Below are 22,941 nucleotides of genomic sequence, written 5' to 3'. Positions count from 1 at the left end.
ACGTGTGCTCTGCCGATCTGCTTCTGACAATTACGTATGTAACACATGAAGGTGAAGCCACATGTATGTATTTTATAAAAGACCAATGAATTTAATTCTCTTTGTTTCAAAACTCTTACTCTTCTTTCTTTTTTCTAAAGAATCCGCACTTAAAAGGAAATCCGCGTGTTTTGGGATACCCCGTATATATATATAAATATACATATATATATATATATATATACCTATATATATATAAATTTTGGATTTTGATTTTTGTTTACATATATGCATATATACTCATACTGACTTTTTCTCGCTCATTAATGCAATTTCCCATTTACTCTTTAATTCTCTTTCATTCCTTCAATCGTTACTTCGTTCCTGTTATTTTCCTCTTACAAGGGACCCACACAAGGTGCACAATAGTTACAGCATAGAGATGTCTGTCGTAGGCATCAAAAAATAAAAAAAGTTTTATTTTATTATTTTAAATTTTGTATTTATTTTATTATTTTATTATTTATATTCATTATTTTATTTCCGGTCTAATTTTTGGGTAGAAAGTGATCCAAAGGGAGTCAAGATGCTTGGATAATTTATCAAAAATTAAAAACAAGATTATTTTAATATTTTTGATTTATTTTATTATTTTATTGTTTATATTTGTTTTATTTTCGGTCTGGTTTTGGGGTGGAAAATGACCCAAAGAAAGCCAAGATGCTTGGATAATTTTCTCTATGCTGTAGCTATTGTACACCTTGTGTGGATCTCTTGTTAGTCATGGTAAAGAACATGTTTCAAAATACTTGTTGATTACAAAAGATTATAATATTAATAATGTTAAACAAAAACTGCTACCTGAAAAAAATACCACACGAAGTATCAATCTTTTTTAGTAAAATATACATTAAGAAGAAGTTTTATAATAAAAATGTGTTTAGTAAAACTTATCTGAAACAATCTTGAAGTCATCCAAGAGGAAAAGAAAAATCTTTATCAACGTCGGAACAGGAAACAACGCATAATAATCAATTTTACAATCTATATATTGCTATTACACTATTAACCCCAATATTACTAAAACAAATCTCAATACACATAATAACTGTTAAAATATGTAATGACAGCCGCTCAACGAAGTAAGCAGTGAGATAACCAATCAGCATCACAAAAAAGCGACAACAAATAATTTCGAGTAATCGACTTAACATATCTTTTTTGTAGATAGGAATCATTAGTCCTATAAACCCATATGTTGTCTGAAAAACAGTTTTCCAATATCAGTTCAATTGTAATGCATAGATGGGTATATAAACTTAGGTGAATAATTGTTTTTTAAAGATTTAATGTTATGACTTTTTTAATAAAATATTTTAGGGCTTACGTTTAATCTTATTTATAATCTTATTTTCTTATTTCAGCTCATTAAACATACTTTTAAAGTTTGCATGGAAAACCCGGAGACATCCTATGTAATATTCTGAGTGTGTATATATACCTACGTGTGAATATGTTATATACAACATGTGTATACCTATACATGGCGATGAAAAATTAAATAAATTTGTATGATGAAAAAAGGAATCAATACAAGCATTTTAAGTATAAGAACTAGGTACTGGTCGGTGACGCTTTTGGTTACGGCGTGACAGGAATTTAATTGAATTGTCAACGCCTGCAAGGCAAGCAGCGTAGTTCGTTTGTTTACCTCTCGTTTATTTACCATTCACTTCTTCTTCCGGTGTGCAATAAAAAATATGATTTATTCTGAACAAGTCGACGTCGAGGAAGATCTGGTCGCATAGGTGAGGCATCTGAAACCATTCGATATACATGTAGGTATATCTGAAATATTCCAAAGAACGCGTGGCAATCATTGCTCTTTCGCTGTGACTTTTGTCGAAACGTTGGCAGTCGTAACTTTGAATACTTATTGTGAACATGTCAAATTGAGAGAATAAAATCATTGCATCGCAGACGTTATAACAATAATTCAATTGAATTCCCGTCATGCCGTAATCAAGCGTCGCTGACCCATAGTTCTTATACTTAAAATACTTGTATTGCAGGTTCTTTTTTTAATCACACAAAATGGCACTTATTTTTCATCATCCTGTACACACACACACACATACACACACACACGCGCGCGCGCGCGCGCAATATAATACAAAGAAAGCGAAAAAAATAGAAAAGTACAAAATTTGCATTTGGTCGGTAATTAGGTACATACTGACTACTTCAGCATCCTTTTAAAGTTTATGTTAAAGAATAAAAAACAACTTTCTTCCATTAATTTCTAGTAAGATTATTGCTAGGAAAAATATAGAATATTGAACTTCCTACGAAAATTTTCCTATGATCAAATATTCCAATATCAAAATGTAGGAAACGGCGTTACTGCGCGTTAGACGCGCGTCAACATGACAAAATTTATTTAATAATGACATAAATTACGTATTGATGATAAATCGCAAGAATTGTTTGACCATTGGTGTTAACATTGTCCATCAACATGGAAATTTTATCTACGAGTTAATTTAATTTTTTTCATGTAATTTGATCTTTGTCTACGAATAGTTATCAAAAACGATTCTTCTGTTCGATTAAAGTTCGATAAAATGATGCACGCACAACGAATTTATTTTCTCCAATAATCATGGAATCGATAACTTTCACGGTATAACCACTTAACTCGCACACACATATTTGATGTATTTGCAATGCTTGCTGCAGATAGGAAAGCTAGAAACTAATAGGCTCGTATCGTGTTCATATGAATTAATGAAAAACTGGGCAACGACTCTGCCGCTATCAGTTTCCGGTTTATTTAGTTGACTGTTCAACGTTTTGTAAACAAAAATTAATGTGCTGTACTTCATGTACATTTGTTATCACGCTTATGTGCAATTTTGTTAATAATTTAATTCTTTTTAAAATAATCTGTTTAAGTTTGTAACTCCACTATTTTTTTAAATTTTGATTTAAATCTTTAAGCATATGTTTTGAAAACTTCAAATTTGAACGTAATGGAAGAAAACGTTGATTTTTTAATTCTTTAATATAAACTTTGAGAGGATGCTGGAGTAGTCTGTATGTAATTACCGACCAAATGCACATTTTAAACTTTTCTGTTTTTTTATCACTTTCCTTATACGTAATAAAAAAAATCTTTCTTCAAAATAAGGAAAAATGAATGTAGATAAATGTAAAGAAATACAAAATAATATAGAGAATCAAAAGAACTTTTCTAATTACTAGTTTCTTGTAACTCTATACCTATGTTGTTTCTTCACATAATATAAATAATTCTAATTATAAGTAAATATATTATTAAAGTAAAAATTTATCCACATTTGAATCATATATGTATATCTGATTAAGAATATTGCAAGATTTTCAATTTGTGATTTTAAAGTTTATGAGAGAAAAGAACAGAAAAATATAATCTGATGAATATACAAATGTAAGTGCGATTAGTGTAATAATACGTAATGATGTGTCGATGTTCATACATATGTCATATATATGTATTGAAAATTGTATGTGTATAAGTCGCGTTTAATCAATTAAACAGATAACAAGCAGCATCTTCTTCATCGCTTGTTACAATATTTAAATACATTAAAAAATATTTTAAGAGTAAAAAATATTGTAGCAAATGGAAATATTACTAGACTGTTTAAAATACTATAGCTTGTACAGGATCTCCGATAATTCTTGTGACAACGCTCGTGTAGAATGAATGGACTAAATTAAGTCGAAAATCTGTTTTGCAATTCCTTCATTTTTCGGGAAATTAATTATTAAAGATTGCCGAATAAGTGCATACCCGCCTGACTAACCGTCAAATGAAACCAGGCAGCAAACGCAATCATCCAGTGATCGTAGTTGCTAAATGCGCGGGGAGTCGGTTTCTATATGTATAAGCGGCAATGGTTACGCACGTGGCGGGAAGTCTAATAATATTGTCATTACACCCTGTATATACAGCCTTGGCCAAAAATATAAAGTACCTTATATTTTTTTCTTTATCTGTATTGTTTCCTATTGGTTATTGGCATTATATACAGGGTGTATCCATATAAGTTGCCACCCCTTTTTATCTCGTAAACTAACAGAGATAGACTTAATAAATATAATATCAAATTAAACGGCTCTGACTAAACTTTATTGTAACTATTGTAAGCATATTGATCACTTAGAAACATTATCTATGTTAGAGAGCGGAGAAACATGCGTAATTTTTGCAATGTAAAGTGACAACTTTAACAGATAAAAGTTGTAGCGTTTTTTTTTTACAAATACAATGATGTATGATATAACGACATTATCTTACAAATTGTACACATTATTTTAATTTAAAGTTTTACGGACGACTTACTTTTTCAGTTTTGGCCCTGCAGTGTGGCTAACTTCCGACTTTCGCGTTGACGATTGACGAGTAATGTTTTCATCTAATCATAGTACTCTCATCAATATCAGAGTCGGAAGTTGGCCACATCGCAGGACCGAAATTGAAAAGGTATAAGTAATCGTTTACAAAACTTTAAACCAAAATAACTCTTATAATTCGTAAAATACTTTTGTTATATTATATATCGTAGTATTTGTTAAAAAGAACGCTACAACTTTTATCATATTAAAATTGTCACCGTGCAAAAATTAATCATGTCTTTTCGCTCTCTAACATAGATAATATTTCTTAATAATCACTGTGCTTACAATAAAGTTTATTCAGAGCAGTTTAATTTGATATTATATTTATTAGGTCTCTGTTAGTTTACGAGATAAAAAGGGGTGGCTACTTGTACACCTTTGTATAAGTTTAAAAGGTTTTTGAAATAAAGAATAATTTACATCCCAATTTAAGTCATAAATCAATTTTGAGCTGAAACATTAAATAACAGTTATTTCGAATTTGATTTCTAGTCTAACTTTAAACAATTTCGACAGTAGCATCTTTCATAATACTGCAATTTTTTTGTAATACTTAGACTGTTTTCTGTTGAAAATATCAAAAAAGATTATCTAAGTGTGCATCAACAAAGTTTAACAATATTTTGAAGATCCAAGGAAAGATCCAAACAGAAATTGCGAAAACTGTAAAATATTGCGCTATACAAACAGTTATAAAACGTTTTACGAAGCACAAATCAAAATAGATCACGATCAGGCAGAAAGAAGGCGACTAATAAACGCGAGGATAGAATTTTGATTCGCTAAAAATAGGAAAAAACCTCTTCTGAGCTGGCTGTTGATTTTGTCAAGTAAGATATGAGTTTAATATCTCGAACCGTAAGAAAAAGGTTCAACAAAGCAGGTCTAAGAGTTGCAAGGCAGGAAGAAGCCGTGTGGCAGAGAAAAATAAAAAGTCTCGCCTAGAATGGACACGCCAACACAAGCACAAAAAGGATTGGGCGTAATCATGTGATCTGTCGAGTCTAATTTTGAAGTAAACATAATTTAAAGTATTTTGTACCTCTCAATAACATTATTAACCCTTACGAAAGCAGTACTTATTTGTGTTTTAGTTGTGCGCAACAGTTTTTCGATAATACAAATTTTAATGTCTTTTGAATACAGATTTTCAAGACATCTAGTGCTACATTTGTGCGTAGAAGAGTCATAGAAAAATGTCATCGTGACTGCATAGTATCTACTGTTAAATATGGTGGAGATAGTATCATAATTTGGGGTTGTATGGCAGCAAGTGGAATAGCAGAAATATTTATATGTGAGGGAAGAATGAACAATGATTATTATATTACCATCCTGGAAGCCAAATTACGTCAGTCATATACTAAAATTTTTGATGAACATGACACAGACGGCATAATATTCCAACAAGACATGCTATACCATAAATCTGTAAAGAAAACTCTTAAATGGATGTCTAAAAATGGAATTCAACTTTTGGACCGGCCTGCTCAATCACCTGATCTCAATCCCATTGAACATTTGTGATCCTTAATAAAAAAAAAATATAAAAAGTCAAGAAATTTTATCTAAACATGCTCTAGTGTGTGCATTATGGCAAAAATGAAGCAACACAACCACAGAAGAATGCAGTCGTTGAATATGCCAAAAAGAATAGCAGCAGTGATAAAATTGGAGGAAAATATTAAAAACATGAAACGAATATTTTATTTATTTATTTTCGTATTTAATTTCCATTTTAATTTTCTCTAGTTAAAAATATTATTAAAAATATAAGGTGCTAAACATTTTTGGCCAAGGCTGTACATATACATATATATGTGCTATATGTATACATTTATTATATATACATATAAAAAATTCTGTATTATATATATATATAATATAGAAATTTTCGCATAATTAATTTCACAATTAATTTGTTAGAATAATATATTTGATAAATATAAAAAGAAAGAATACAAAATACATGCATGCTTTAAGACAATTAATAATAATGTAGACTTACATATATAATAAAAATTATAATCAATTTTTTAAAATTTAATGTTACCATGCGTCAATTAATATATCATAATATTATATATATGACGTATAGTCAAATATTTCATAAAAAAGAAAAGACAATATGTATTATTCCGAATTATGTTAAACTATTTTACTCTCTAAACATATTTATTTAAACGTATACTGACCGGAATTATAACAAGTAGTGGTATGTAAAAGCTTCCTATGATTGCATAAATTTGATAGATAAAATGCTGGTAAAGTGCACAGACCGTTGGTCCATTTGGCTCTTCTTCGTACTCGTTTCCCATTGTTAAAAGAGGCGGTAAACTAATGCACATGGCTAGAGACCAAATAATGGTGACGTACAATGACATCCGCAGCTTTGTCCTCTTCGTTTCATATGTCAATGGTTTCATGATCAGCCAGAATCTTTAACATAGAAAGGAAAAATAAGAATGCCGAAAGTCTTGCACGCTTATACAATCGACTTAGGTTGGAAATAAAATTGACCAAGTCCTTGGGGTCTATAAATAGTCTTGGCGAGAGGGAAATAAAGAGATACACCGATGACCGGAAACCCGTTATTTGTTTTTGCTTCCTTGTTTGCCTACGTGTTTCCTCGAGTATTTATCAACAATTCCTCTGATAGTATAGAACTTGTATTAAAGCTTCACGGAGTTCCTGTGTTTATGCAATTAACGGAAACCAACACGTTCAAACGATAAAAACGAGATTGACAAACATTGTAACATTATTCATGAAAATAACGACATTTAAATCCGACAAACGGTAAAACAATTATTTTGCTCTCTGATTCCGTAAATATTTCAGTCAAGTCTAAAATAAAATAGTAAGAAAGAATTAGTTATATCTAATCTGCGCGCGCGCGCACGCTCCGTATCCAAATGCCATTCCTATGATACAGGAGGAAACAGAACCTAAGTAAAATAAAAACAAAGAAAAGGGATTGTTGGATTAATTGTCTGCAAATAATGAATTCTGAAAGAACTTATTATTTAAATGTATAGCTTTATACTAAATATTATTGGAACAATTGTAACAGAAAATTATTTTATAAAATAAAAGATTAAGCCGTTTTATTAGGCTATACTTATGCTTTTAATAATGTATAACTTATCTTTTTCTCGAAATATGGATCAACTTGTCAGGATCATAAAGTTCGAGAAGTAGATCCCAGAGATATAAGAATGATTAATACAAAAATTAGTATAACAATTTTATTAATTATACTGTGGGACAGAATTTAACTTGTTTGTATCATGAATAAATGTAAATAGTCATTTCCAACGTATTTTTGCCTGCTGAATACGAATCCGTTGACAAAAGTTGGCTATCACGTCACAATTTTGAGAAAAATGTGTCAAAGGGACCGAAAACGATGATTTCGTTTTTCTAAAAATTGTCATGATATAACTTTTACCAATGGATTTATGTTCAGAAGGCAAAAATACGTCGGAAATGACAAGTCATAATCGTGATGAAAGAAAACATTAAATTTTGTATGATAATATTACATGAGAATAAGTACTATATGTATGTATTCAAGTTCATTGCTATATCTCAGAAACAAGAAATCATATTGTAATGAACAAAAATGCATTTTAAAGCTAAAAATTAACGTTTCCGTGTGAAATTAACAAAATTAAACAAAAAAATTAGCTGCCAATGTACAACGTCTTGAATATCCTCAAAATCGTTGTTTTTTGCCTCTTTAAGTTTTTTGCCGCTTCTATTTTTTTCAAAAATTGTTACGTGATAGCCAACTTTTGCCAACGAATTCAAATTCAACAGGCAAAATATGTCGGAAATAACTATTCACACTCGTGATGCAAAATCGTATCCTATAGTGTTAGCTGTTTATAGTAACGTGATAAATGTTATATTATTACAGTGTTTGTTGACTAAATATACATATGTGAATATAGATGTAAATGTGTGAATAATCGTAAATGGACGCCGTACAAAGTTAAGCCGAGGGTGAACGCGTATTTTAAATGCCGGATGTAGGAGTGACGCGCGACTTAAGTAAATAAGCATTACTTTAAACTTACTATAATACCTACAAGAGATACTCATAAAGGATTACGTTTGCTTTCAAAAATGTTTACATTTTTAAAAAGTGCGCCAGTCGAGGCAAGTTCAGCGACATATAATATTGTCTCAAATCAGAGAATGTGCAAAAAATTGACATAGATAAAAGATTAAATTGTAGGTGAAATATGTATCTATGTAAAATGTGATATCAAAATACTTTGTTAAAAACCGTTGTAATTTTATCATTGAATATTAAATCTCTTTTTAAAGTTTTGTAGTACGCGTCTTTTTTTGCCAAATTATTATAGCGTTATTATAAAATTTTGTTACCTAATATTTATTTAATATACCTATTTATTTAAGTTACCTATATTTACCTAATATACAACCCGGGAAAAAAAGTTCTACATATAATTATATGCAAAATATGTTCATATATGTTTCTTTCCTTTCTAAAATTATTCTTTAATATAAAATTGATAATAATAAGAAGAAAACATAAAAAATAATTACAAGAGTAATTTTACAATGTTTTTTTTTACAAAAAATTAAGTTTGAAGAAATGAGAAAAATTGTTCATATATATAATTATATATGTGTATTTTTAATCATTTATATATGATTTATATTTATATATGATGTATTTTTAATTATTTATATATGATTATATATGAGCAATTTTTCTCATTTCTTAAAACTTTATTTTTTGTAAAAAAAATGTAAAAATTATTCTTTCAATTATTTTTTATGTTTCCTTCTTATTATTATCAATTTTGTATTAAAGAATAATTTTACAAAGGAAAGAAACATATGTGGACACATTTTGCATATAATTATATATAATTATATGTGGAACTTTTTTCCCGGGAAGGTATTTTAGAAATAGGTAGCTGAACTTTGAAGCACATTCTATTCATTTTGAGGACAAAAAGGTCAAAACGTAGATCCGGAAACGCATTCTTTCGTTAAGTTTTTCTTTTTTTAAATACCTTTCGCAAAGTTGTAGACACTTTTTATTTAAAACAAACAACATGCTTCGCGTTGATGTCTCGTAAAAAAATCATCTTTTTATAATTTTCACCTTCTATTTTATTAGAAGTAAACAAGAAGTTTTAGGAGTCTCCTGGAAATTGGGGCCGCAGGATCAGGCTGCAACGAGCATTCATCGCGTTCAGGAATCAGGATGCAGATTAGCGTCTGATCCATTGTCTGCGAGCGCGCAAGCGCGCACGAGATCGCGTTGAATCTTGTAGATTATCGTTCGGCAACGGCCAGAAATTCTTCGTGTTCGTTTATCGGATGTTATTGAGATTTGTGTTTTCATGAAGTGCGTGATAATGTGAATTATGTGTTTTCGTGTTTTCGGTTATTCGCAGCAATAATTAAATCGCGAATCGACATTGACATTTGATCACGATATTTATTCGTCACAAGTGCCGTTGCTTCGCGCTCTTCGCCGCGACTAGAACGAATTTCATTTGCGCTGCATTTTTTGCACTTCATTTCGTTGCAATTCCTGCTATGCGCGGATGTAATTGAGAATCGGAGAAAGCGGTGTGGTATTAGAATGCGTGGGATGGAAGAGCATGTTTCAGTAATTTTGACGAGGCTCTTCGCCTCTGGCAACTCAGAACCGTTGGTAAAAGTATATCGTAATCGAGCAATATTTGATATTACTTGTATTGCGTGTTCGCGAAGATTGTGAACAAAGCGATTATCATCTCCGTTCGTTTAATTCTAGTTAAATTTTGCAACCACTGTTATTATGCATTGTATTCTTGTTAATAAACATGCTGTCTAATTACTAATAGGTTCGTAAATGTATTCTCGCCTTTTTGTCATTTTGTCGATCTTGCTGCTTGCTCTTCGGCAAACGACTCTCCTTTAAAATTCTATCCCTCTAATGTTAGATCGTGTTAACTGGACCTCGCGCAAAGAACGGTCTTTTCGGATTATTGGAATTGTTGGTCATTTTCGCGATTTGATGCTGCCTTCGCGCACGTGTGACTCCAAAGAACGTAAAATAACCAAATATTTGCCTAATTGTAAACGATGGAACCTTTCTTATGCAAATTTTCTTATGTTTTTTGATGTGCTGAATCATTTGCAAACGTTAATTTTAAACTGATATGATAGGAAAGTGTTGAAAATCACATTTAAAGTAGCTGTTTCGTTGAAATCCGTCCGAAAAAAATTCAATCCCAAAACTTTTTGAATGTAAAAGTATATATACTTTTTATTAGTATCAAAATTGATGAAGTTGTAAGAAAAGTTTACAAATAGATAGAAATCTTCATGTCATTGTTCAGACAATTATAAAACTTTCAACAACCTGAAGTACTATACATATACCTAATAGTTGTACATGTAAAATTTATTTTTTAATGCATTTTAATAAAGTCTTCTGCGTTCGATCTTATACTGACACTATAAAAACTTTCTTCAATCTTCTATGAAATCCTCCAAATATCCGTTTTCTTTCTATCAATTGACCATGATTGTATTTTCGTCGCTCAACTTTTGCTTTATTAATCTCTATTACATGTCTGGCGCCGCCAAGTTTCTCACTGTTTTTTTTGCCCAAGATGTAGGTACAAATCTAATATTATTTAAATTACGCATATTTATATATTTAATAAATACAGTTAGTCAGCTAAATTTGTTAAAAACAATTATATTAAATGCTTGCTATACACAAATTTTGTTAACAAAAAGACATCAAATTTAATAAAAATTCTGTTATATTCAATAATGCCAGCATATTGGTGGCAGTTATACGTCAAAATGTGTATAGTGCTGGCGTAACATGAAAACAAATTATCGGCATCTAAACAATCTAACAGCAATTAAATTGACAGGCAAGAACCGACCAAAACCAAAACCAAAGTTTTGCCGATAATTTGTTTTTATAATTATCACAACAAGTTTTGTTAGTAAAATACAAGCTTAAGATGCATAGATGCACAGTTGATACCAATTTATTGGATCGAGTTTGCCAGCAATTTGTTAGGCAAATTATTAACGTTGACTTGGCATATGTATACATATATACACGTATCTCTTTACAATGAGTTAATTTAATCAACAATCGTAATTAATGACAGGTCAATGTCAAATTAAATAAATTTCTACTGTTGTAATGACAAAACCTTAAAAAATGCTATAAATCCATAGTATTAGCTATAATAGTACTAGCTATATGTGGGTTCTTTAAACTATGTTCCTATTATAGCACCTTTTTGTAAATGCATTGTTTTTGTGGCACAAGTTTTTCTGGATAACAAATAATAAGGGAAAAAAGTCAAATTCAGCTGATGTTAGCCCAATAATATTTTTAATTTTTAAGTTTAATTTAAACATCATCATCGAATTGAAAATCAATTTAATATGTGATATTATTTCAGCTTTAAGTTATAATTGTTTTCTTAAAAACCGACAGCAATCGGCGCGCAGTTTACGGTAGCTGAAATTTAAAGATTTAAAAATTAAAATTATTAACTGGACAATCAAATTTAGCTTTGGTCAAATTTGGCTTTTTTTCCTTCTTATTTGTTGTGTACATATACATATATATCGATTTTGAAATTTTTGTAAACATTTTTAATACTTGTTCTGATAGCACATAAAAAGCATTAATGTTTTTTTATTTAAATTTATGATATTTCCATACATATTACATTTAATATAGCTAATAAAATCCCATTTTTAATTAAAAAAAATCTACTAATTTCTCTTTGTTCTATACGTTAAATAGATAAATTCTAGAATTTTATTTTCTTAGACAGTTATATTGTGCCTAGCTAATATTGATGCAACGAATTTCAAAATTCACGTACTATTTCTACATGACAGTTTAATATTTGATTTGGCGCATGCAACGCTTGTATTTGTCCTTATTTATTTGGCAAACAAAAATAAATCAAAAATAAAAGTGATCACTTCAGAGTTTGTAAAAATTTCCGAGGGATAGAATCAATGACTGTAGATGTACATGCATGAAAGAAATAATACTGTGCTTTTATAACTAATGAGCCTAAATGCTTTAAGAGGATACTGGAAGGTCGGAAATTACCGACAATTGCAGTTGGAACGATAACTTCGAAAATACTGAACGGAATTAAAATCGCTTTTACAGAATTGAAACAGACATAAAATGTAAGGGGACGAGCTATTTTTCGTAGTAAAAACGACAAAAAATTAAAAAATTACCTTTTTTCGGGTCGTACAACAATCGTAACCTATCACCTGACGTAAACATTTCATTGGTATAAAAGTTCTGTAGCTCATACGTACAAAATAAGTAGCTCGCCCCCTTTGGATTACAGGAACAAATAATACAAGACCTTTTGAGCTACGATTGAAAGCGTAGAAAAAGGTATATCGTTCCAACTGCAATTTATGGTAATTCGCACGCTTAGCTAAGATAAAGACAGCAAAAATTGCGTCTGGCAGTAAATGCCGGATTTTCCAAGAGATGGTACTTCAATAAGTTAGATAAGGACATTCCACGTATTTAAGTGAGACCAGAAGATATTGTAAGAAGTTCATTTAGAGATACCACTGACACTGAAGAGTCTGCTTTGTCGACTTTGTACAAATTTGGTCGACCTTTCAGCATCCTCTTAATATAGGAGAATTGTATAAAAATGTGTATGTATGCGGGCTATTTGATGTAGTCATAAATATCAATGTACATCATTACACACCACTATATCAATTTCGCACGCATACATATGCATAATTGTTATAAAATAGCGATGCCACGAAGTTTGGCCATACTTTTGCCTTATAAGTATTTATTTCAAATAATGCACATCTCTGATTTTAAGTGAAAACCATATTTTACAATATTTAAGTCCACAATGTTAGTACATCAATTGGATTAGGTTTTAGATATAATTTTTTGTAAATTCGGATTTATTCTGCAAAATCTATAAATACTAATTGTAAGTTTAGTGTAAGATCCGATGTTTATATGCAAATATTAATTCTTTTTATAGACGTTATATTAAATTCACCGTTTAAAATTTTGTAATTTTAATCTGACAATCAGATTCATAATCAGTGATTATATTAAAATAAATATCCTTATACTCATACGTAGTTGAAGAACATTTTAAACAATTCTATTTTTGCAAGGCGGATTGTTATAATAAAATCAATGTTACATTCTGCATTCGATTATGTGTTATCTATTACATGCTAACGATCCATTAAATGTTAATTAAATATATATTTTTTCCTAAAGCAAAATTTTTGTGATTTAAGAAAAAACTTTGTAGCCTTCTAAAACTTAACTGATTTATTTTATATTTTATTAATATATAATTAATCATTAATATATGTATAACCAAAGCGAAAATAGCTAATCAAAGTTAATTAATCAAAGTCATCGATTAACGGGTCAAACACATGCCAATTTGACTTTTCATAGAGTAATGCGTATTGTATCACAAATTATTTTACATTTTGCAATGTTGAAGCGTATGTCCGAAAAATCGTTAATCAACGGGGCTACCGCGACTTTAATTTTCGTAAAAATCCGTAAAATCCGTTCTGGCTCATGACTCACCGAATTTTTCAAACATCAATAATAATTAACTCACCGGTCAATGGAAACCATGCAGAGATTAAAGATGCTAGCGGTGCAGTTGAGCACGTCAGCACTGAGCCAAATATGGCACAAGGTATAGCCAAAGTACCAATCGCCCGAAACTTGATAGATTATAGCTGGTGGCATCACCACTAAGCCGACCAGTAAATCGCTCACCGCCAAGCTGGTCACCAAGCAGTTGGATCGTCGAAATCTTTTAAAGTATATGATGATAAAGCAGATGGTAGCGTTACCTGCTATCGTCAGGATGGTGATGAAGAGGAGTAATGCAGTCAAAAAAAATGCCTTAACATAAAAAATACATTTTTACAACATTTCTATACATCTTATACGATGGCTTCCGTTTCCGGTAGAGTAGGTATTTAAAAGGTGTTTTTGTGTAAGAGCGTGTGAAAAGTGACAGTGTGAAAGTAGGTGCGAGAGAATGAGTGAATTGGTCAGTGGAGGAGCTGGGAGAAGCATTGGAAAAGGTGCAGAGATGGAGGCAGAGTAGGGAAAAGGGTTTAGGGTTGGATAGGGAGGTGGAAAGGACAGGTGTGTGGTAGGTTAGGGAGAGATTGGAAAAGGGTCGGTGGTGCTGCGAGTCCGGTAGTGGCGCGCGAGAGCACGCTGGCGTTGGGGCATAGAGAGTAGAGAGGGAGAGAGTAGAGAAGAAGGAGGGGAAGTGGTGCTGACAGAGGACGTGATGTAGGGAAGACATAGAGAGAAGAGTGGGAACAAAAGATAAGAAGGAAAATGTCAAAGAATATAGAGAAGGCGAGAAGAGAGAGATGTGATAGTGTGGGAAGTAATCTGGAGGAATATTTGAAGAGGAAGAGAGAATTAGAGGTAAGGAAGGGAAGGAGGAGGAGAAGGCATTTAAGAGGAGTAACAAAATGAAGAGATCGCCGCAAAATTGGGGAATGAAGGGGAAATAAGGAAACTGATGAGAGAAATGGGAATGAGAATAAGGAATATGATAGAAAGGATGGAGGAAGAAAGGAAAGGAAAGGAGAGGAAATGGGGAAGGAGTTGGTGGGACAAGGATTGTAGAGAAAAGAAAAGAATAGTCAGCTAGGTGTTGAGAAGGTGGAGGAAGGGAGCGAGAGTACAGGAAAGAAAAAAAGAGTATAAGGAATTGTGTGAACTGAAGAGATAGGAGAAAAATGAAAGATGGGAAAAGGATGTCGAAGATGCGAAAACGGAGGAACAAGTATGGAGAATTGTGGGTAAAGAAAGAAAGAGGAAGATAGGGATAAATAGGAATATAAGGATGGTAGATTGGGAGGAATACTTTAGAGGGGTATTAGGGGGAGTAGATGGTAGGATAGTGAAGGGACAGGAAAGAACAGGAAGGGAGGAGGAGAAAAGGGAGATTGGGAAGAAGAAAATTAGTAGAGTGTTGGGGAAAATAAAAGAAAAGAAAATAAAAGAAGAAGAAGGAGGATGAATGGGAGCGAGCAGTGAGTGTGAATGAGAGAGTACGGAAGGTAGTGTGAGAGAAAAGTTGGTGTGTAAAATATTTGTCAAATATTATGTAACGGAAACGGAAGTAGAGTAGGGATTCGAGAAAAGAGATGGAGGGTGTGTAGGCAGGCGTTGTGGGTATGTGTGGCGGGTGTGCGGTTAGATATAGTGGATTAGTTGTAAGTTAGATGTAAGTTAGAAATAAGATAGATTTAAGATTAAATTAAGTATTAGGGATAACAGTTTGTAATCATCTTGTAACCCTGAGGGGAATTAATAAACCTATATACAGGGTGGTTCAGAATAATCGTTTGTCCTTAAAGTACCGTATTTTTGACATAATTCTAAGACTATTTTTCCTTTATTAAAATTTTATCTGAAGCTTAGTTTTTAAGTTATAAGAAAAAATAGTTAGCAAATTACGGGACGCGCACACAAGATAGGCAGGAGCGGCACAAGTGACTGTCCGACGCGGGCGATTACTACGGACCTTCGCTGTAATCAGCTGCTCACTACACGCGATAACGCACTGATGTACATGTGCGTGTGTCGCGCGCGCGCGCGCGCGCGCGCGTGCGTGCGTGTGTGTGTGTGTGTGTGTGTGCGTGAAAGAAAGAGAGGGAAAATATAAACGCATATTTATACGCGCGTGTAGTCAGCTGATCGTCGCGAAAGTCCTGCGTACCGCCTGCCGTCGGACAGTAAGTCGTGCCGCCTCTGTCTATCTTCCGTACGCGCCATAATTCACTATCTATTTCTTATTATAATTTGAAAATTAAGCTTTGGATAAAATTTTTGTAAAGGAAAAATTATCTTAGAATTGAGTCAAGAATACGGCTTTACAAGGACACCGGAGTGTTCTGAATCACTCTTATACATATACATAATGTTATATAACCAAACTTGTTTTTTGATTTTGTGAGCATAATAAACAAATTATTAATAATTAATTGTTTTATTATTGCAAAATTTGGTTCTTTATTCGCAACGTAATTAAATTAATGCAAGTAAATCTGCTTTTTTATTTTCTCAACTTCTTGCATATTTTGCGCAAGCAGAAAAAAGTTATGTAAATTACATATTTTCATGTAAAGAGAAATTTGAATAAAGATAAAAATGTTTTTATTATAAAAAATGTCCGTTACGGGACGCATTTTAAGACTTATTAAATTATTCCTACCCTTCAAAATGTGTTATGTTTTAATAATATTCGTTATTACTAATAACAAATAATTAATAATAAAAAAGTAATTAAAATAGTTAAAATTTTAAATATAAAAAACTTTTAAATTTAATGTATGTATATTGCTTATTTTATTATATGTTTAGATAAAATATATGTTGCTTACTTTATGTATAGGTAGACCTTATGTAACAGATAGACACAAATGCGCACATTTATTCTTAAATCTGCAGTGAAGATAAAAGATAATCAATTTTGGAAATGAAATTAATAAATTCGCGTATCTAGTGAATGCTTTGTTACATATATTAAATATATCGTATTAATAGAAAAGAGATATATTTCCAAATAAAATAAATAGATGGCGTGATATCTTGCTAATTTTTATTTTTGCTCACCCCGTTTTGATGAGTTAATTTGTTTGAAGACTCGGAATAATATTACATATAAAGTATTGAAATTTTTACATTATTAGTTCTATTTCTTTCAAAATTTGCATTAAGAATTTACATTTGCATTTACATTTGAGTACAACATACATTTAATTGTACGAGTACTATTTTGCGGCTAAATCCAAGCTTTCGGTCGTATTAATTCTAATTCAAGAAATATTTAAAAAATATTGTTGTCTTCTAGTGCATTATGTACAATTAAATTTAATATTAAGGTAATATATATTAAACAAGGACTGATCGTTACACTCTTGCAAATTATATTCTTATCAAAAGCCACATTTCACTTATAAAAAAAGCTAATTCGGTAGCTACGCAACTACATCGCTTTGTCACGCATCACTTACCTCTATTGTGTTGTAAGGTGAAAAATCGCCGGGAAAGTTTATGAAGAAGGAAAAAAATGTGGCAGCTGGTTGAATAGCGTTTATAATCGACGTGGAATTTGGCATCTCCGCGTAGATTAGATCTTGCTTTTCTATAGAAATAATAGCATTTTGTGTTGTCATTTTCGATGCATATATTATGCTTCTTGTATCCTTTTGGATGTTGAGCTTCAAACAAGCCTTAATTCTGAAGAGAGGCTTGGTAGCAGTTCCCTTTTATCCCTCCATCAATTCATGCTTCTGCAAAATCATAACCATTATAAACTTGACACTTTCAGAAAACAAATCGAATATGGCATAATTAAATGCTAATTTATTATATTGCTTCTATCTAGTCGCAAAAAATTAATATAAGATCAAATGAAGATGTTGATTTTATGTTACTGATTTTATGCAACCTCCATTTATTAAAAGCGTATATCTATAAAGAATTGCGAACAAAAAAATATTAAGTAAAGGGAAATTATCAGTAACGGCAGAGGCTAGATATTGGTGTCTAATAATAATATTTTTCTAATTTTAAATTTCAGCTACAGTAAATTGCGCGCGCCAATCTCTGTCGGCTTTTAAGAATGCAATCATAATCTAAAGCTGAAGTATTAATAAGTGAAGTATTAATTTTAGTTTAAAATTTAAAAAAAAATTATTATTTGACATGAATATCTAGCCTCAGCTGTCTTTAGCGATTTCTCTTTACTTATTTGCTATAAACACAGCGGCCTTAATAGAAATTAATAAAAAATATTATATCACAATTAATAAATCATTACAATTTTATTACAATTCTTTGTTTTAAATTACTACAAAGAGATAAAAATTTGAATAATTATGAATGCATTAATACCGATTACTGTACTACAAATGTAATTGCGTAAGAGTATAGTAAAAAATAAAAGGTAAGTCATATAATTTTAAAGTAAATTCAGGACTAGACCAATAAATTAGCATTTATTTAAGCATTAATGCTTAATTATAATCGACATTTTTTTTAAATAATAAGGATGCTAGATTTACAGAAATAAAATCAAGTTTAACTTCGTTATTTATTACGTGATTAGCGAATTTATATAGACAAATAAATGACGTAACAAATACATACATAGTATTGCAAATACATAGTATAAACAAAGATTCTAAGAAAATCTAAAGTAAATTGTAGTAATTTAAATTTAAAAAGATTTCTATCGTATGAACGGAATATTCTCCATCTTATTTTATTTAAAACAAAAAATTTGAAAGGTTATAACTTTTCACAAATTTTTAAATTCATAGCAATTTTATCAGAGTGAAGCAATATTATTAAAAGGCTAAATATATGTAAATAACAAAAGTATTAATACCTATATATTATACATTTCTGACTTTGTAAATTTTCTTGGTTTTATTTTCTGTTGCTCTTTTGATGCCATTGGGACACAGATTTAGGTATAAAAATCCTCAGAAGGACGGTTGAAAGTAATGGTACCAACAGGAAAAATTCAAAAGCGTATAGCTGTATTCATGCAGGAGACCTTTATCGCATTCTACGGAATAGGAAGCGTAGTAGAAATCCTGACTGCAATCTTGCAGCGGCGACGATGTAAATTGCTGATTTAAAACGGTTTTAGAATGAAATTTCACAGCAGCTTCCCCGGTTTGCCTCGCAGATAAGAGAGAACACGAGCATTACTACGACGATGCTTTCCGATAGGAAATGAGAGTGTCGCTCCTGAGAGTATTGATTGGAACCGACTATTTAATAGCGACTATTTAATGGAGATATTATAGTTTCGGAAGTCGTGAAACAATATTGTTCGGTTTGCGTGAAATTTTCAACACATTAACGAGATAGAATAAGAAAGACACAAATAAAGATCTTCAGTGCTTCTTCCTTGTCAACTTAATTATTTTGCTGATTGATTTAGTCAGTGAATAAGTTGGATTTTAACGCAATGGAATTATACTACGAGCTATTGCTATATTTTACGAGAGATTCAAGAATCTAGAATTTTTAAAGGCATATCTACATAAGTCGCAACACGCAATTCGCAAACGCAGAGAAAAAAAGAAAGAAACGTAAAAAAAAAAGAAAAAAGAGAAAAACGTCCGCGTTTGCGTTTGCGTGTTGCGACTTATGCGATGTAAATGGCTTTAACAGTATCATTCTAGTTGAATATTAACATTTTGCACGCAACATATGTATTATTAACTGCAAATATAAATGAGACACAAAGAGTGACTCAAAAAAGAGAATTTTTTTCGCCCGTTTTTTTGGGCACTTGATTTTGAGAATGGACTGATTGCCAAATAGTACTTTATAATGAGATATCAATAACAGAGAAGTTTCAGATTGAAATGACAATTGTTATCACAGCTGGAGGGGGTCACTTATCATTATAATATGTCTCTTTACGCGAAAACTTTTTTTATTTCCAAAATAAGCGTCATTTACAAAAAACTGCCTTCATCAACTGAATCAACCTTCTTAAAATGGACCTCGCAGATCTGTAATAATTCCACACACACACACACACTCAATGAATTTTGATTTTATTCTCTCCCTCTTCTAGCTCTGATAACAATTGTCACCTCAAATTGAAATTTCTCTACAATTATTAACAGTCTTAAAACGGGCAATTTTTTGGGTCATTCTTTGGTTTGAAAAAAGACAATAAAATTTTTCTGCCAAATATACGTATACACACGATGCAATCCATATTTGCAAAAATAAAATGTCATTTTATTCCTTTTGAAAGAACGATATCGATTATCCTGTTGTTCCCGACGCTACATTAATCCTTCCATGTCTTTTCAGAAACAAAATTATTATATTTATTTTAATCATTTTAAATATCTTATCATTGCAAAATACGAAAATAGGATCAGATAATAAAAATTCAATATAACGAATTCAACATGATGAATGCAAGAAATAACTATTTTTAAGTTCTAATGCGATTGTACATACATTATTAGAGTTTTAAAAAAATGCAAAAAGATTAAAAAGAAGTTCAAAATGAATTAAATAATACAATAATTGCAAAAAATAAACTATTTTGAAATTCTAATGAAAATATATTATACTAAAATATATTCAGTATAGCAAAATGCAGATATAATTTATAAAATAAAATAAAATATGCAAGAAGATAAATAGTAAAAATTGTGTAGTAAGTTTTCCAAAAATTTTTGACTCAATTTATATCGCATATTCGTAAATACCTACTAATTATTCTAATCAATAATTGCATCTCTAAATTGAGATATAAGAGACTCAGCTTATAATTTATATATGCATATGATGTACAATATAAATATCTGAAATTTATTATGATTATTTGAGTAATCGCTACATGTAACGTTGCACATTATCTCAAACATTTCATTAATTTCGAAATTTCGACTTTATCGTGCTCTTTTAATTTGCTTAGGTTTAAAACATTTGTTAAGTAAAAGTAATAAACAGTTTTACCTTATTAAGGTCTTTTAAAAGGAAGTTTAAATTTTATCAAAAGAATGTGATAAATATTATTCTAAGACATAAAAGTTTATTATTGTACAAATAAACTTTTATGTTTTAGAATAACATTTATCACATTTTTTTGATGAAATTTAAAATATCTTTTTAAAATATCTTAATAAGGCAAAACTGTTTATTACTTTTACTTAACAAATGTTTTAAACCTATAAAGCAAATCAAAAGGGCGTGAGGAGTCAGCGCGGTAAATGGTGCGTAATTATAATTGTAATCCAATGTAGTTATGTAATAAAATTTAATCTTTAGAATAATACAAGCTTTTATACAGACGTTTCGGCCATTTAATTTAAAGCCGTCATCAGTGTTACAACGTTAAAAATATTTAAGTCTATACTTTGTATTAATCGGTTTAAATTTAATTTAATAATTTATTTTGTGACGTCTTATTTAATAATATCTTGTTTTATGATTATGGATCGTTATGTGGTAGTCAGTGTTCACAAGCCTGTTCATAATATCCGGCATTGGAACTGGTTGAGAGTCAATTTACGGCTTGAATCTGGATCATGTAGGCTGTATTCTTTCATACGGAATTGTACTGTTGTGACCGCTTAATCACGTTGTAATACTGACAATGGCTTAAAGTTAAGCCGAAACGTCTGCATAAGAACTTGTATCATTCTAAAGATTATATTTTATTATGTAACCTACATTAAATTACAATTAAGAGTCCTTGCTTATTATACATCTTTGCTTATTAACGTCTTTAAAATGTTTTAAATGTGCAGAGATTTATAAGATATTTGATAATGAATATAACACTGCTCGTAGATCGACAGAGCGGATTAAACGAAATATTGTAGAAAAGTTCTTTATCATTTTGTGATTTTTGTAATAATTAATGAAAAATTAATTAATAAAGGTTTGTGTGAATGAGTGAGCATAGTGGTTCAGCGATAAAAGACAACAGTGTTACATAATATTCGCGATTACTCGACAATTGTGTGAAATATCTCTTTTTCATCATACATTTACATTTGCCGTTCATGTTGCTCATTGGCTCATCTTGTATATGTTGCACCGAACATACAAAGATTAAATAATATTTTCATATTAGACAAAAAGATAAAACATTAAAATAAATTATTAAATAATTAAATTACAATTTATTTATTATTATTTAATTAAATTTAAATCTAGTGAATTATAAACCACATTATATATAACCACAATTATAATATATATAATACCCGAAGTTACAAAGATTAGGGAAAATACAAAATTACGGTTGATCTTTTTGAAAATTGTATAGTTGTGGTGCAAGGAGGCAGCTTTCTGTGCCAAAGACACAGATTCAAATCTCAGAACAGTAGAATTCTAAAATCGATTTTTATCGATTTGGAAGCGATCACCCTCGATCTCTCGGAAGGCAATGACAAACCATCGAGAGTATTTCTGCCAAGAAATTCTTCTAATAAGCCTTTCGGAACCGGCGAAAAACTACAAATTCCATATATCTACGGCAAAAAAGATCACCTATGTCTGATGGGTACCCGAATACAGTACATGAAGAAGAAGAAAAAGAAGAATTGTATAGTGGCAAGTATTTTGAGATATCGATCAAAAATATACACAAAACGGCACGGAAGAAATTCCTATTATTATCTATCATCATTTTACGTATTGAAATATTTACATATAACAATTATATACTCTAATTACAACGCCGAAATCTATGAACGTCTAACTATGAAAATGTAATTCACTAAATTGCTTGCGCAAATTAAAATATAACTTGAAATTTATATCATCCTTTTTTGTTTCAAAAATTAAGAGAGAAAATTATCATAACTAACTGCATTTTAGAATCCTTTATATTAAAATTATGTTGCTGCTTAGTGACTGTATTGCACAGC

The 22,941-nt window shown here is 30.7% G+C and overlaps 1 protein-coding gene across 1 annotated transcript in view; it reads right to left on the bottom strand.

The window, feature by feature from the left end:
* LOC105457744 (5-hydroxytryptamine receptor 1E-like) overlaps positions 1 to 17,804 on the bottom strand; it is a gene marked incomplete at its 3' end in the record, with an annotated part of 21,018 nt that extends 3,214 nt beyond the window's left edge. Inside the window, exons 1-4 of the mRNA XM_011702580.1 lie at positions 17,530 to 17,804; positions 16,897 to 16,913; positions 14,094 to 14,294; positions 6,618 to 6,861 (exon numbers count right to left, since the gene is read on the bottom strand). Of these exons, the coding sequence (XP_011700882.1) occupies positions 6,618 to 6,861; positions 14,094 to 14,294; positions 16,897 to 16,913; positions 17,530 to 17,691 (624 nt within the window). The remainder of the gene's footprint in view (positions 1 to 6,617; positions 6,862 to 14,093; positions 14,295 to 16,896; positions 16,914 to 17,529) is intronic.
* Between the last annotated feature and the right edge of the window lie 5,137 nt (positions 17,805 to 22,941).

This window comes from Wasmannia auropunctata, unplaced genomic scaffold, assembly GCF_000956235.1.
Source record: "Wasmannia auropunctata unplaced genomic scaffold, wasmannia.A_1.0 LD335082.1, whole genome shotgun sequence".
NCBI classification, from domain to species: domain Eukaryota; kingdom Metazoa; phylum Arthropoda; class Insecta; order Hymenoptera; family Formicidae; genus Wasmannia; species Wasmannia auropunctata.
The sequence above is the reverse complement of the archived record's forward strand: the minus strand, read 5'-3'. Positions and strand labels throughout refer to the sequence as shown.